At 37.6% G+C, this 13,666-nt stretch overlaps 1 protein-coding gene across 2 annotated transcripts in view; it reads right to left on the bottom strand.

Moving 5' to 3' along the window:
* slc4a10b (solute carrier family 4 member 10b) overlaps positions 1 to 13,666 on the bottom strand; it is a 56,036-nt gene that overhangs the window by 13,670 nt on the left and 28,700 nt on the right. For both annotated transcript variants that reach the window (XR_001812807.3, XM_017469100.3), the window contains exons 6-15: positions 11,665 to 11,825; positions 10,167 to 10,355; positions 6,955 to 7,043; positions 6,535 to 6,692; positions 4,709 to 4,796; positions 3,994 to 4,140; positions 3,288 to 3,382; positions 2,011 to 2,185; positions 1,627 to 1,760; positions 901 to 1,146 (exon numbers count right to left, since the gene is read on the bottom strand). Coding sequence is in view for 1 of the 2 variants with exons in the window: in XM_017469100.3 (XP_017324589.1) it covers positions 901 to 1,146; positions 1,627 to 1,760; positions 2,011 to 2,185; positions 3,288 to 3,382; positions 3,994 to 4,140; positions 4,709 to 4,796; positions 6,535 to 6,692; positions 6,955 to 7,043; positions 10,167 to 10,355; positions 11,665 to 11,825 (1,482 nt within the window). In the remaining variant the exon portion in view is untranslated. The remainder of the gene's footprint in view (positions 1 to 900; positions 1,147 to 1,626; positions 1,761 to 2,010; positions 2,186 to 3,287; positions 3,383 to 3,993; positions 4,141 to 4,708; positions 4,797 to 6,534; positions 6,693 to 6,954; positions 7,044 to 10,166; positions 10,356 to 11,664; positions 11,826 to 13,666) is intronic.

The following is a 13,666-nucleotide window of genomic DNA, read 5'->3' as shown; positions in this document are numbered from 1 at the left end:
TTTGTTTTTTCCCGTAATTTCATTCACAAAGTGGAACTTTCATATATTCATATACATATATAGATTCATTACACATAAAGTGAATTATTTCAGGGCTTTCTTTGTTTTGATCTTGATGATTAAAAAAGCTTACAGCTCATGAAAATCAAAAATCCATTATCTCAAAATATTAGAATAAAGAATTTATAATATAGAAATGTCGACCTTCTGAAAAGTATGTTAATTTATGCACTCAATACTTGGTCGGGGCTTTAGTCCTTTTGCATGAATTACTGCATCAGTGTGGCGTGAGATGGAGGCTATCAGCCTGGGGAACTGCTGAGGTGTGTTGGAAGCCCAGGTTGCTTTGATAGTGGCCCTCAGCTCGTCTGTACTGTTGCGTCTGGTGTCTCTCATAGATTCTTTATGGGGTTCAGGTCAGGCGAGTTTGCTGGCCAATCAAACACAGTAATACATACTCAGCAAACCAGTTACTAGTAGTTTTGGCGCTGTGGGCCAAAGTCAGGTGCCGAGTCCTGCTGGAAAAGAAAATCAGCATCTCCATAAAGCTTGTCAGCAGATGGAAGCATGAAGTGCTCTAAAATCTCCTGGTAGATGCTGCATTGACTCTCGACTTGAGAAAACATAGTGGACCAACACCAGCAGATGACACGGCACCCCAAATCATCACTGACTGTGGAAACTTCACACTGGACTTCAAGCAACTTGGATTCTGTGCCTCTCCATTCTTTCTCCAGACTCTGAGACCTTGATTTCCAAATGAAATGCAAAATGGAAGCATTACAATATTCAAATTTTTTTTTTAGATGCACCTGTGTGTGTGCGTGTGTGTGTGTGTATGTATGTGTGTGTGTATGTATGTGTGTGTGTGTGTTTGTGTGTGTGTGTGCGTGCCCTCACGAATAGGTGGTGAGTTTCTCAAGGTTGTTGTTCATGTTGATAGGGTAGGTCTCGCCGAGATGGATCAGCTTCTCCAGAGCCTCATAGATGAAAATGATGCAGATTAATGAGGCAAAGGCTTCTTCTGTAAAACGAGTGATGTAGCAAACGAGTGAGCTGGCATCAGTAGCCACAAGCAGCATACAGAGAAAAGCAGTCCAAAGGCCAATGCATGTCCTCAGAGATAGATAGGACAATCCGTACTCCCTGAAAAAAGCAAGCGAACAAGGTATTGTGAGCATAATTTAACTAATTTAACATAAATAATGAGTTGACCTTTAAGGTTCTGCTCTCAAAAAAGGTTTTGTACTGTTCTGCTATTCATAAACCTGTCTGAGTTTGTCATTAGACCTGGCTGTGGGCAGTCATCGTCATTATTTAAATGAAAATGTCCCATAATCCACTAATATGAGCATTTATGCATCAACACACAGTAATTATATTTTAGTCTGTAAAAAATCTGAGAGCAGTACATACTGTTTTTCGAGCATTGGAGGCAGCATTCATGTAAATCCTTTATGAATATTCATGAATCCAAAGGCATTTCAGTTACATTATGTATTAATCTTTAGCAATGATCCACACATTTACATGCAATTCATGCAATTGTATGCAATTCTGATGGTAAGGGAATATGTCATATTTATAAGCAATATTCAACTCTATGGATGATGAAAGCAGCCTCACTTGCAGAATTTGAATAAAATCTTCTCAAAAACCAGCACAGGACCAGTGCTGCCAAGGATTGTAAGAGGCTGGCCCGCAAACAGGGAGTAAGCGATTCCAGTCATCGATGCACCAAATAGAGACTCGATAGCACTCTAAGAACATACATAAAATTTAAGATTTAAAAAGAACGTGAGTGTATGCGTGAATGTGATTTAATTAAACTATATTTTAGAATTTTTTATACAGACTCCTATAGCCTTTTGAGTGTATTTAACACGATGTGAAGCATTACTACGATATTTATAAGAAAATTTTGGACATTTTGGTGTCTGTGAGAGTCTAAATGAAAGTACTATCATATACAGTAGGTTTGAAAGCAATATTAGTTGTGTGTTTTCTTACAATGCGTCCCTCTGTGGCCTCCCCCAGCAGTCCTCCGAATGTGATGACAGGAGACATGCAGGCACAGTAGAGGAAGAGGAAAGAAGCCACACATTGCAGGCTGATGGCATCCGTGTAGTCAGATAGGTAATGTGGTGCCTTGCGCTTTAGATCCAGAATAAACCCACCAAACAGCCTAGAACACACAGAACACATCTATTTGAGAGTCTTTGACATTAAATAATCTGACTTGAAAATGTGATGTACTATATAATGCAAAAACTATAACTGTGCTTTTTAAAAAAAAGCTGTTTTAATGTGAATTTACTGCATTTCAGAGAAATATCATAGGCAAATTCATTTCTGCTGCTGGTACTGTTAATAAAATACAGTGACATACATATTTTGTGTTTACCCAATTATAATTATACCATCACCCTGACACTAATCAGGATCATAAGTAAATGGTCAGCAGGCTGCTCAGTTTACCATCTGAAGTGATTTGAGATAGGATTTGTCTGTTGTTCTTCATATGAATATCAAATCATAGTAATAAATAAATTGAGGTCATAATCTTAACTTGGGGGGAAAAAGACCAGATCTGACCCTCTGATTATCTTTTAAATTACTTACACATTACCTGTTCTGTGACAGAAGTATAATAATATAACTTGTAATAAATTCAGCAATATTTAATCAACAATCAAGCCTATGTGAATCATGGGAAATGTCACATATACATATTATCAGCAGGTGCACAGGCAGCCTTCTTAATTTAGCACAAATATACTGGAATAGACTTTAAACCCTGCATGTGGTGGATTAGCCTCATAATCTCAGTATTTAATCAAGTTAAACCTATTCTTAATGAGGTTTCATCTAGCATGCGATTGTTGCACATGTATGGGAAAAAAAGAGAGGGATTTGAGAACAGAAGGGGGCTTTTGTGATGAGAAGAGAGAAAGTTGAGGCGAGTTGTGAAAACTGTCACTCGTGGGGGGAGTCTCTGTGACCAAATGTCAGCTGTGGCGGCCGTCCAGTTCATTTCAAAGTTGTGAAAATTGATTTCAATGCCATGGCATTTGTTTAGATACAGTAAACAGCCATAGGCTACAATGATTAAGTCTTTTATTTCTCTCTTACATATGCTTTGACCATCTCAACCTCACTCAAATGCACAGTCACAGGCTCTACACACACACACATACTTTGGCTTACTCACAAACTGACTTCTGAACATAAGCACATACATGCACACACACACACACACACACACACACACACACTGTCCATCCCACCTCCCGGTGTGCTGTAGCTCAGGGCCTCCATGCCCCCCATGTTCCTCAGTCTCTGCCAGCTCTCCGTTGGGGACAGCAGGGATTTTTCTCTTCTCCTGTTTATCACACACACACACAGCACTCATGACAGCTCCATCTATTCTGGATCAGGATGTTATTGGATCCAGCAGAGTACACAGAATTTTTTAAAGAAAATGACACTGTAGTGACAGAAAATATAAACCCTGTTAAAAGCTTTGTGCTCATATTCAGTTGAAACTATAATTAATTATATACAGATGGAAGACAAATTAAAAGTAAAAAACAAAAATCTATAAAGTGAAGCCATCACAACCCTCCAGAGCAGCTTACATGTACCTTGACTTAGATTCAGCATGTCTCTAAACTGCACTGGAGAGACGAACACCATTCCTTCAAAAGACATTCCCTCATGTGGAGTTTTGATGATAGCATTACAGCCTAACACATCTCCATAATTTCCCATAGGTGAACATATGATAGCATATAATTTACATCATTTTCAAACTCATCAAAGCATTCAGTGAGCTCTTGTGTCCTATAGATGGGGGTGGAGTCATCCTGGAAAAGATCACTCCCATCAGGAAAGAAATGTTTCATCAGAGGACAATTTGTCCCCCATTTGTATACACCCCAATAAAATTTAACTAAAATATAGTTAAATATATCTGCAGCCTCACACACTTACCTGAGAAGGGACGTTTTTCGGCGGCTCGATTCTGATAGACGGGTCCCATTCACCAGGGGGTAGAACTGTTACTTGGTCGAGGAACTCATCAATTCCAGCCACCAGATCATTGCGGTCCTTAGCTTTATATGCAACATCATGGAAGACCTGGGATGCCACAGCGCTTTATTCAGTTACAGCCACTTCCCATAAAAAATTAAAACTGTTGCTATGAGTATACATTAACATAACGCTCAACAGTAGCAAAAAAACAAATAAAAAAAGCTAGTGCAAATCAAAATCCAAAAAAAAATAAGGATAGGATAAGGATAGGATACATATTACATGATTACAGTGTTGCCATAGCAACAGGGTAACTGGCTGCTAGACTAAAAAGTGAAATTCTAGCTAATGAGCAAGCGTTTGCATGTCATTATGTGCATTCAGAAATGTGCCTCAGCGCCTTGAAGAAGGAGTGAGAGAATCAGCAGAAGTGTGAAAGGCCTCAGACTATCTTGATTCTCTCAAGTCTTAGAGTAATATATTCTGTCACAACTGATGTATTGCTCCTAAAATGCCTCTAACGCATTTGTGAAATGGGGCTGTCAAGCCAAAACACACTTACAAATTTCATGTGCAATGTGTAAAAAACAAATAAGTGTTTTGTTTAAATAAAAAAAAAACTTTTTTGCATTTTTGAATCAAGTATTTTTTTTAAAATAAGCAGTTTTCACACCTCATCAGTCATCAGGGTTGCGATGGACCTGCCGATCTCATGGTACTGTGGTCCTTTGCCCAGAGGCCCAAGAAGAATAAAGAGGAACCTGCAAAAGGAAAATAAATAAGCAGTCTCATAACGGACACAATGCAAATTATTAACACAATTCCTATAAATCGTCAAGGTTCTAGCTTTGGTTTAAGCTTCATATTAAATCCACATAGCCAGGAGTCAAATTTAATGTGCAGTAAAAAAAAAAAAAGAAAGAAAAAAAAAAAGAAAAAAAAACCCAGTGAACAGCAAAGAGATGATCTACAGTACAATAATTTGATGGACTATAATTTGATGGAAATGTAAATCACTTTTAATTAATCAGCATAAAATTCATATTGAATGTGATCAGTTACAGCAACAGACAACTCTAGACACTAGCCACTCTAATGTCCCTAACCCCTCCCTTTGTGCTGTTCCATTATAATTCCAATCCTTCACTTTTTTGCACTGCCTTTATAGCTATAATAACTCTCATCCAGTTTGTTATTATTTATTCGATCATTCCTGCTTTTTCATAATCGTTCAACTTGCTGCATAAATTAGTTAATGATACCTGACTATTCAAGCAGTCTAGATTTTTGTTGTTGTTTTTTTAATACCTATTCTGAGACACGAGGAAAACAGAAGATGGACTTGTTTTAATCACATTTCAATAGTGTCAGTGTTAAACAGCTCCACATTGTTGGCACCCATGAAATAAGCATCTGGAGCAGGTCTCACTTTTCTTCTCTGCATCTGGAGTAAAGAAACTCCAAATTGTCTGGCAGATCTATGTGTAATAAAAAAACCTAATAAATAACTAAATAAATAACCCCCTAATGCACCAGCTCAGTTCTCTTGACATCACAAATTTACTATTATTAATTTTACTGTTATTAACTTATAAAACAGTAGGGGCAGTGTGGCTTGGTGGTTAAGGCTCTGGGTTACTAATCAGAAGGTCAGGGGTCCAAGCCCCAGCACTGCCAAGCTGCCACTGAGCAAGGCCCTTAACCCTCTCTGCTACAGGCGCGCTGTATCATGGCTGACCCTGTGCTCTGACCCCAATTTCCTAACATGCTGGGGTATGTGAAGAAACGAATTTCACTGTGCATATGTATATGTGACCAATGAAGAATCATTATCATTAAAACACTACAAAACACAATTTTAACTTTGTCACAATGACAATGGCCTCTTGGCTGTATGTGATCAATATTGTACCATAGTGATTCTTAATTCTGATTGGTCAGAAGGTGTTGAATAATTTCATATAACATCACGGCAAAGTGTGAAAACAAATCTGATTGCAGGGTTTATATTAATGTGATCATTCCAATGCGATGCATTACCATTTCTATAGTAACCACCTAACAGACACTTCACAAAAGCAGATTAAAAACATGTAACTGTTCGAACAGTTTTATGGGAGATGTTCATTTAGCATTTTTGGAAGGGTTTTCTAACAGGCGGAGGTAAAGTTGTGACAGAGGGACAGAGGGCTTTGTCTTTTCCAGTCTTCCTTATTAACCTTGCAAAAGAGCGAAAAAAAAGTGAGGCTGATAAGGGAATGACTGATTATACCTGTTATAACATGTAGTATAAGAGAAATAAAACAGTTTAAGATATGCTATTATAAGAAAAGAATCAACATTGTGGTGGTAACAGAACTCTATTATATATTAATATTAATACTATTTATTATAAGAGTAAGCTTATGGTGACAGATTAGTTAAGTAAGTTACAGTTAGTGATCACTGCTTCAATATAGAGTTTAAAGGCTAAAGCTGGAGACACAGAACATCAGTCACCTGGTGGTTATGGGAACTTCTGCCAGGCCATTGAGAAGTACAGCAGGTGAGAGACGTACAAATGCCACTACAGGTTTCTCCAAGAATTCCAGCTCTCCTACCAGGATATTAGAGGCCTCAGCTCCAGCAGGGATTTTCTTCATGAAGTGCAGGTCTATCTACAGGGACAGCAAGGTCACAACACACGTACACCTAATAAACATATGATTATATTTATGGGGTTTTTTGTGGGGGGGGTTTTTCGCAGAAAAAAGTAGAAGATATGTTAGTATTACTTCAAGGGTGAAAGTTCAAGTAGGCATGCTGTCTCCATAGCAGTGAAAGAAAACACTAGTGATGGAGTTGGGTTTATGCAGTTTGGCACTTTTTATGTCTGGTGCATTTCCTGGTTTTCCAAAGACCTACTGCCATCACTCTTACCTTACTGAAATCCACACTACTGCAGTCTCTTGTGACCTCTGGCTTGAGGTCAGGTGCACTAGGCTGGGTCTGAGGAAGGATCATCTGGCCTGTGCACACAATCACAACATATAACACTAGTCATACATACAGGCCTTGTTTTTCACATGCAAACTATCAGCATCTACAGCTGAAGCAATCGATCAGTACTTTGCCAGTGCTGATCAGCCAGAGCAGAGAACCTCCCAGTATCTCACCATTACAGTGAAGAAATATAGTAATGAATAGAAATGCATCTGTCCAAAGAAAAAAAGAGAGACAGAGAATAGGTATGCAATGGACTGATGCTCTGCTGAGGTGTATTAAGCATTGGCAGGTTTTGCTGATTTAATATATAAATATATATAGAAAGGGATAATGGATGCTAATGGATGATGGAAGTCAGAATGCCATTGTGGAGTAAATATTGTTTCACCTTTTTAACTGCCACCACATCAATTAATACAAATATTCAATAAACCGCAGTGTGAGCAGAAAGAAAGAAATGAACATTTAGTTGATACACAGTAATTGCAGCAAGAATAATGAGACAATATCTCTTATTCCATTCTGAGTCACAGCTTCAGCATTCTATCCTGAAAGCAACTACAGCTACTGTCTGCTATTCATGAAGTAACACCAAACCTCATTAATTTGGAGTGAGAATAACTGTGTGTCCTGCACTGCGTGAGTAGATTTTTGTTTATTAGTCATGCTCCCTGGCTTCGGGGTTGCTGTTCATGTGTGGCTTTTCGCTACAGCACTATACATAAATTAGCTTACTAATAATGTTCACAATGTTTTCACAGTCAAGAACAGAGCAAAAATATAAAAAAAATAAAAACTGACTGGCTAAAGAGGTTTGGTGCTGTTCATGTGTTTGCTTTTTTTTTTTTTTTTTTTAGGAAAGCTCGCAACTTCCTAAACACAAGCCTTCAAAAGGTGGCAAATGGGTGATGAATGATTTGAGAATATCTTTGTTCTACTACCAATCTACCATGTCCAAATATTATGAATTTGCATCCTGTATTTTTATCAGATAATCAGCACTTATTATAATTAATCTCCACAGTTAAATCTAAAATTTAAATAACAGATGAACCATATGTCACAAAGTAGTAATCAAAACAATTAAACCTGATTACCCTTCTCTAAAATGCTATAATTGTGCTCGCAGTAAATGAATTAAATAATAGAGACATGAGATAAAAGACAGTTAAAAGAATTACATTTCTTATTAGAATTTTGAGAATATTGAAGTGCTAAACTTAAAGTAACAACTAAACAGTGTTTCAGAGTACAACACATAACAACAACTACAATTTTACTTTACTTATTTAATTATTCTTTGCCAAAATATGGTTTAATTACAATGATTCTGTTTTGGTCACCATTTCTTCAATTAGATAAAGAGCCTACTTAAGTACAGTATTTTTCTATAATAAATTCGATTTTATGTCTTTAATAATATAGAAATGATGCATGGCCTATGTTCTTCCGGCTGTTTACTCTATTCTGCCAAATCATAGAAAATAGAGTAGCATCAAAACCGTCAGAATAGCATGGTCTGTTTAGTCATCTTGTTTTCGTTTTTTCTTCAACAGGAGGCTGATTCTCTTGATAAAGCCAAGTGAGGCCTTCAATCCACATTAGATGCTTCCAACTGTTCGGCAAAAGAGTGGGTCTGTCCTTCTTGAAGTCTGATCAAAATTCCCATTTGATTACACCAGAATCTAGGAAAGGCTGATTTGTCTGGTGTTCACATTTCTATCTAACCTACGCATATTTACAGCCAATGCCCTGTACATTTACTGCCACATTCACCTTCCTTTTGCTTGCTTTCTGTTTCCAACAGGACATGCTTGCACCCAAAATGTCCACACATATTTAATTGATAGTAGAAAATAACCACCTTTTCAAGTTTTGTTTTAGGAAGCGCTAGAAAGGAAAGTCAAGTCTAAGTTGCCTGGGTCCGGGTCAGTGTGTGCCTGTTGTGAGGATTGTAGTGAGATATGTGTGTGGGCTTGGTTGGTGCAGGTGGACGATTTGGCGTGTGGAGATGAGATGGAGACACTGGAAGTGCAGCATTGAGGCCAGCAGGAAGACACCTGCCTGCACCTCCCATCAGAGTTAAATGAACCCCAAAGAGAAGACTTAAAGGCTGAACAGAAAGATGAGCCACCTGTCTCACACACACACACACACACACACACACACACACACACACACACACACATATTGAGAGAAGAGCAGAGGAAGAGACACTGAAACACTGAATGAGAGGACTAAACAGAGAGGAGTGACAGTAAACATAAAAATAAACAGTAAACGTAATAACAATTCCTGGATACTATTTTAACATATTTGGTCTCAATCTAAAGGACATCATTAATGGTCATTCTTGAGTGAAGGATTTTTTTATTTCTATCCCAGTGTCCTCTAGCAAAAATTTCTAGCAAAAAGGTATTTATATTAGAAATGCTGTATACTGTCTGTCTGGTCTGCCCTTTTCAAAGTTTTTGTGACAGATCCCTTACAAAAAAAAACGGCTCATTTTCACGATGACCAATTGGTAAGTATTCACATTATCAGTCATATATGCTCATGCACCATGGATAAGGCAATTCTTAAAGAATTAATCAAAATGATACTAGGGACGCACTGTTTCTTTTCTTAAAGCTGTTGGCCCACTGCTCAAAAAATTCAACTCTGTACCTTATGTGCCACAGACAAACTGAGCAAATGGAGACAGGGAGGAGACTGTAAGTTACATGACTGCATTGTGGAATAATCTGGATAATTAGGCTAGCTAAGAAAATCATAATGTACTTTTGTAAGACCTAGTATTCTGACACCTCCAGTCCTCCCATGTCATCACTGAAATGTTATGGTTGCAATCACTTATTGCACCCTGGTCATCATGCCTATATTTTTAGCCCTATATAATGACATTCAACACTACTGTCTTATGTGAAGTTCTTCGTGCACTGTTGTGTCTGTATATTCTGGGACCAGTTCCCTCCTTGTACACTTGCTGAATAACCTCTCCCTCAGGTACCTCATGTTTTACAAAGTAAGCACTGATCATACTGTGTATTGAAATTCAATGAAAAAACATGTATCCACCAAAAAGTGAGGTAGGAAAACTTCACGAATTCTGTACATAGAAGGACTGCTCCTTGGGTAGAGCATACCGTTCTTGTCCATAGAGTTAGATTCGGACTGTTTCTTGCCGATGTCAGCAAAAGAGCGTACTATAGGAATACGGTTGGCCAGCTTCTTCTGGTTTTGATGGTGGTGCTGCTTGAGCAGAGCCTCTCGGACTTTCTTTCTCACCTCCTCACCATGCTCCCCCAATGCTTCCTGTTGGTCCAACACCATGTCTAAAAGAGAAACAAAAAACATACAAAACAACACATTCTTGGTGTCTTCTTATTCTTAGTGTACCTATTTTTAATACGTTGATATTACTCACAGTTTTGTCTTTCTGCTATAACAAGTCAGGATCAAGTTTTTTATTCATTCATCCTTCCACCCACCCATCCATTCATATATACATACATACTGCAGATGCTGGAATTGCCATTGCAGATCAAATTTATTAGGAATTTTTACATGCTAAATACTCAGTGAAATAATCTGCTATTAATACTTATAATGGCTGGTGTATTCTGAAATTGTCTTTATGTGCATCAGAAAGACTTCAAAAATGAATACGAAGAAAATAACAAGTGGATTTATAACAAGTGGAATATACGTCCTTGTATTCATATTAAAGTAATGTGCTATTTAAATTACTAATCTGTGCTAAATCTTTTTAGGGTAAGATGCTTTATCTCTATAAAGCCTCCTATATGTATAGCCAGATGTATAGTATATAGTCCTGTGACTATAGAAAGAGCTTTTTCAAGTGCCGCTGCTATTTTTGTTCATATATATAGAACTGTGGAGCTGTAGAAATGGAGATGCCAACTCACCCCAGCAAACTTGAAAAAGATGATCATTTATAAAATATAATGGCTTTATAGAACCACAACAACAAAGATTATCCAAAGACAGGAGCGAAAGTATTTTAGCTATTCTCTTCAGCTGAGAAACCGAATATTAGTTTGCTTTCAGGAAACAGGCCAGTATTACTAACTGATCAGTAATTTTTGTCTAACTAGAATTATGTCATGATACGTGAAATAAACCACACCAGGGAGATTTATTGATGTTACATAGCATGTATATTATGAATATTGTTTTTTAAGAGTTACCACGCTTTCTTTACATTTACAGAACCTAGGACAGCACAGATGATATTTATTTTATTTTAAATAATGTACTGAAAGTTATTTTGAGGTCTCACCTTTTACACTAATTCCACCTTTAACACCAAATTAAGGTTTCCCAAAGACCCAAAGAAATGAGAGTGATATCTCAAGTAGAAGACAATTAAGAGTAAATTTTCCTCTACAGAAATAAGAATTATGTAGTCACGTATTCTTTGGGAAACTATAGCAATATTTAGAAATAACATGCTGTATCTCCTAACCACTGCAGACTGTTAAGACTTTTGAAGTATTGATAGGATTGTATTGTAATATATGTACAATTGATTTGAGAGTTACCTACATAGTTTCCTCACACACACACACACACACACACACACACACACACACACACACACACACACACACACACACCTACCTGCAATGTCCTCTAGGGAATTGGCCCTCATGTCGAGTAGCACTGTGCCATTGATGATGCAGCTGCGCAACTCAAATAAGCTGTGCAGAGAGAGTGTGGCCACATAGGGCTTACTCCACCTCTCCCCTCCATCCTCCACATCCTCCTCAAACTTCAGCCATCTACAGAGAGAGAGAGAGAGAGAGAGAGAGAGAGAGAGAGAGAGAGAGAGAGAGAGAGACAGAGAGAGAGACAGAGAGAGAGATGTCAGACCTCTCAGTCATAAGCCCAGCAGCAACATTGAAGAAATCCAATATATAACTGTATGTATAAAAGAGGAATTACATGCTCTGACAGACTGTTAATACACTGTTCTGTTCCTGCTTCCATCGCAATTTAACCAACATTATTTCAAGACCTTTTTTTAAAGAAAAGGAAATATCATTACAAGCTGCTGTAATACAGACTGCCAGATCCAAACTGTGATCACTTTTGACTCCTCAGTCTGCTATGCTATCAGTCCTGGCTTTTACACTCCCCTATCCACTAACATCTGTCATCTGTGCCATAATCATGCAGCTACAGCCTTTATTTAGCCTGTCTCTTTCATTCTGTCTCACACACTTTTCACACTATTGCTCATTTATTTAAGCCAACAATATGTGAGCTTTTACAGATTGTTTCTCAGCAGATTTAATGTATAAAACATCACTCACACTTTCAGGAAAACACTCTCTCAATAATAATCTCTCAATTATGTCAACATAGATAGATTGATAAACAGACAGACAGACAGACAGACAGATAGATAGACAGATAGACAGACAGATAGATAGATAGATAGATAGATAGATAGATAGATAGATAGATAGATAGATAGATAGATAGATAGAAAGAATCTGGAGAAATCTTTTTGCGCAAGGGACAAGGGTGAAAATCAATATTGCATGCCCGTGATCTTCGGGCCTTCAGGCAGCACTGCATTAGAAACAGGCCTGATTCTGTAATGGAAATCACTGCATGGGCTCAGAAACACCTCCAGAACTCAGTGTCTGTGAACACAGTTCCCCGTGCCATCCACAAATACAGGTGAAAGCTCTATCATGCAAAGAAGAAGCCATATGTGAACATGGTCCAGAAACACCGCCATCTTCTCTGGGCCAAAGTAATTTAAAATAGACTGAGGCAAAGGGAAAAACTGTTCTGTGGTCAGACGAATCAAACTTTTACACTATTTTTGTAAACCATGGACGCCACATCCTCTAAACTAAAGAGGACTAAAGAAGAGAAGGACAATCCGGCTTTTTATCAGTTCAAAAGCCTGCATCTTTGATGGTATGGGGGGTGCATTAGTGCCTATGGAATTGGCAGCTTGCACATCTGGAAATGCAACATCAATGCTGAAAGGTGTATACAGGTTTTAGAGCAACATGTACTTCCATACAGATTCCATCCCATCTTTACTTCTGAGAGACTCTGCCTCTCTAAGATACTCTTTTTATACCAAATCACATTACTGACCTGTTGTCAATTATCCTAATTAGTTGCAAAGTATTCCTCCAGCTGTTTCATTTAGTAACACTTACTTTTCCAGCCTTTTGTTGCCCCATCCATCAAATTCAATATTACCTTAATTCTTTCCTTAAAATGGTAAATTTCCTCACTTTAAACATTTTATATGTTTTCTGTGTTCTATTGTGAATAACATATGGGTTTATGAGATTTGCAAAATCATTGCATTTCGTGTGTATATATATATATATATATATATATATATATATATATATATATATATATATATATATATATATATGTGTGTGTGTGTGTGTGTGTGTGTGTGTGTGTGTGTGTGTGTGTGTATAACAAGGTTATGGCCAGTGAATATGTGTAGTAGCTATTAAGTAGATAACAATATGAATGGTAATTACACTATGTTATAATAGGAAAACTCTAATAGGTGCACACACACACACACACACACACATTTAGAGAGAGAAAGATAGATAGATAGATAGATAGATAG

This window comes from Ictalurus punctatus, chromosome 6 (assembly GCF_001660625.3).
Source record: "Ictalurus punctatus breed USDA103 chromosome 6, Coco_2.0, whole genome shotgun sequence".
Classification (NCBI taxonomy): Eukaryota; Metazoa; Chordata; class Actinopteri; order Siluriformes; family Ictaluridae; genus Ictalurus; species Ictalurus punctatus.
This window is presented reverse-complemented; position numbering and strand designations above follow the sequence as displayed.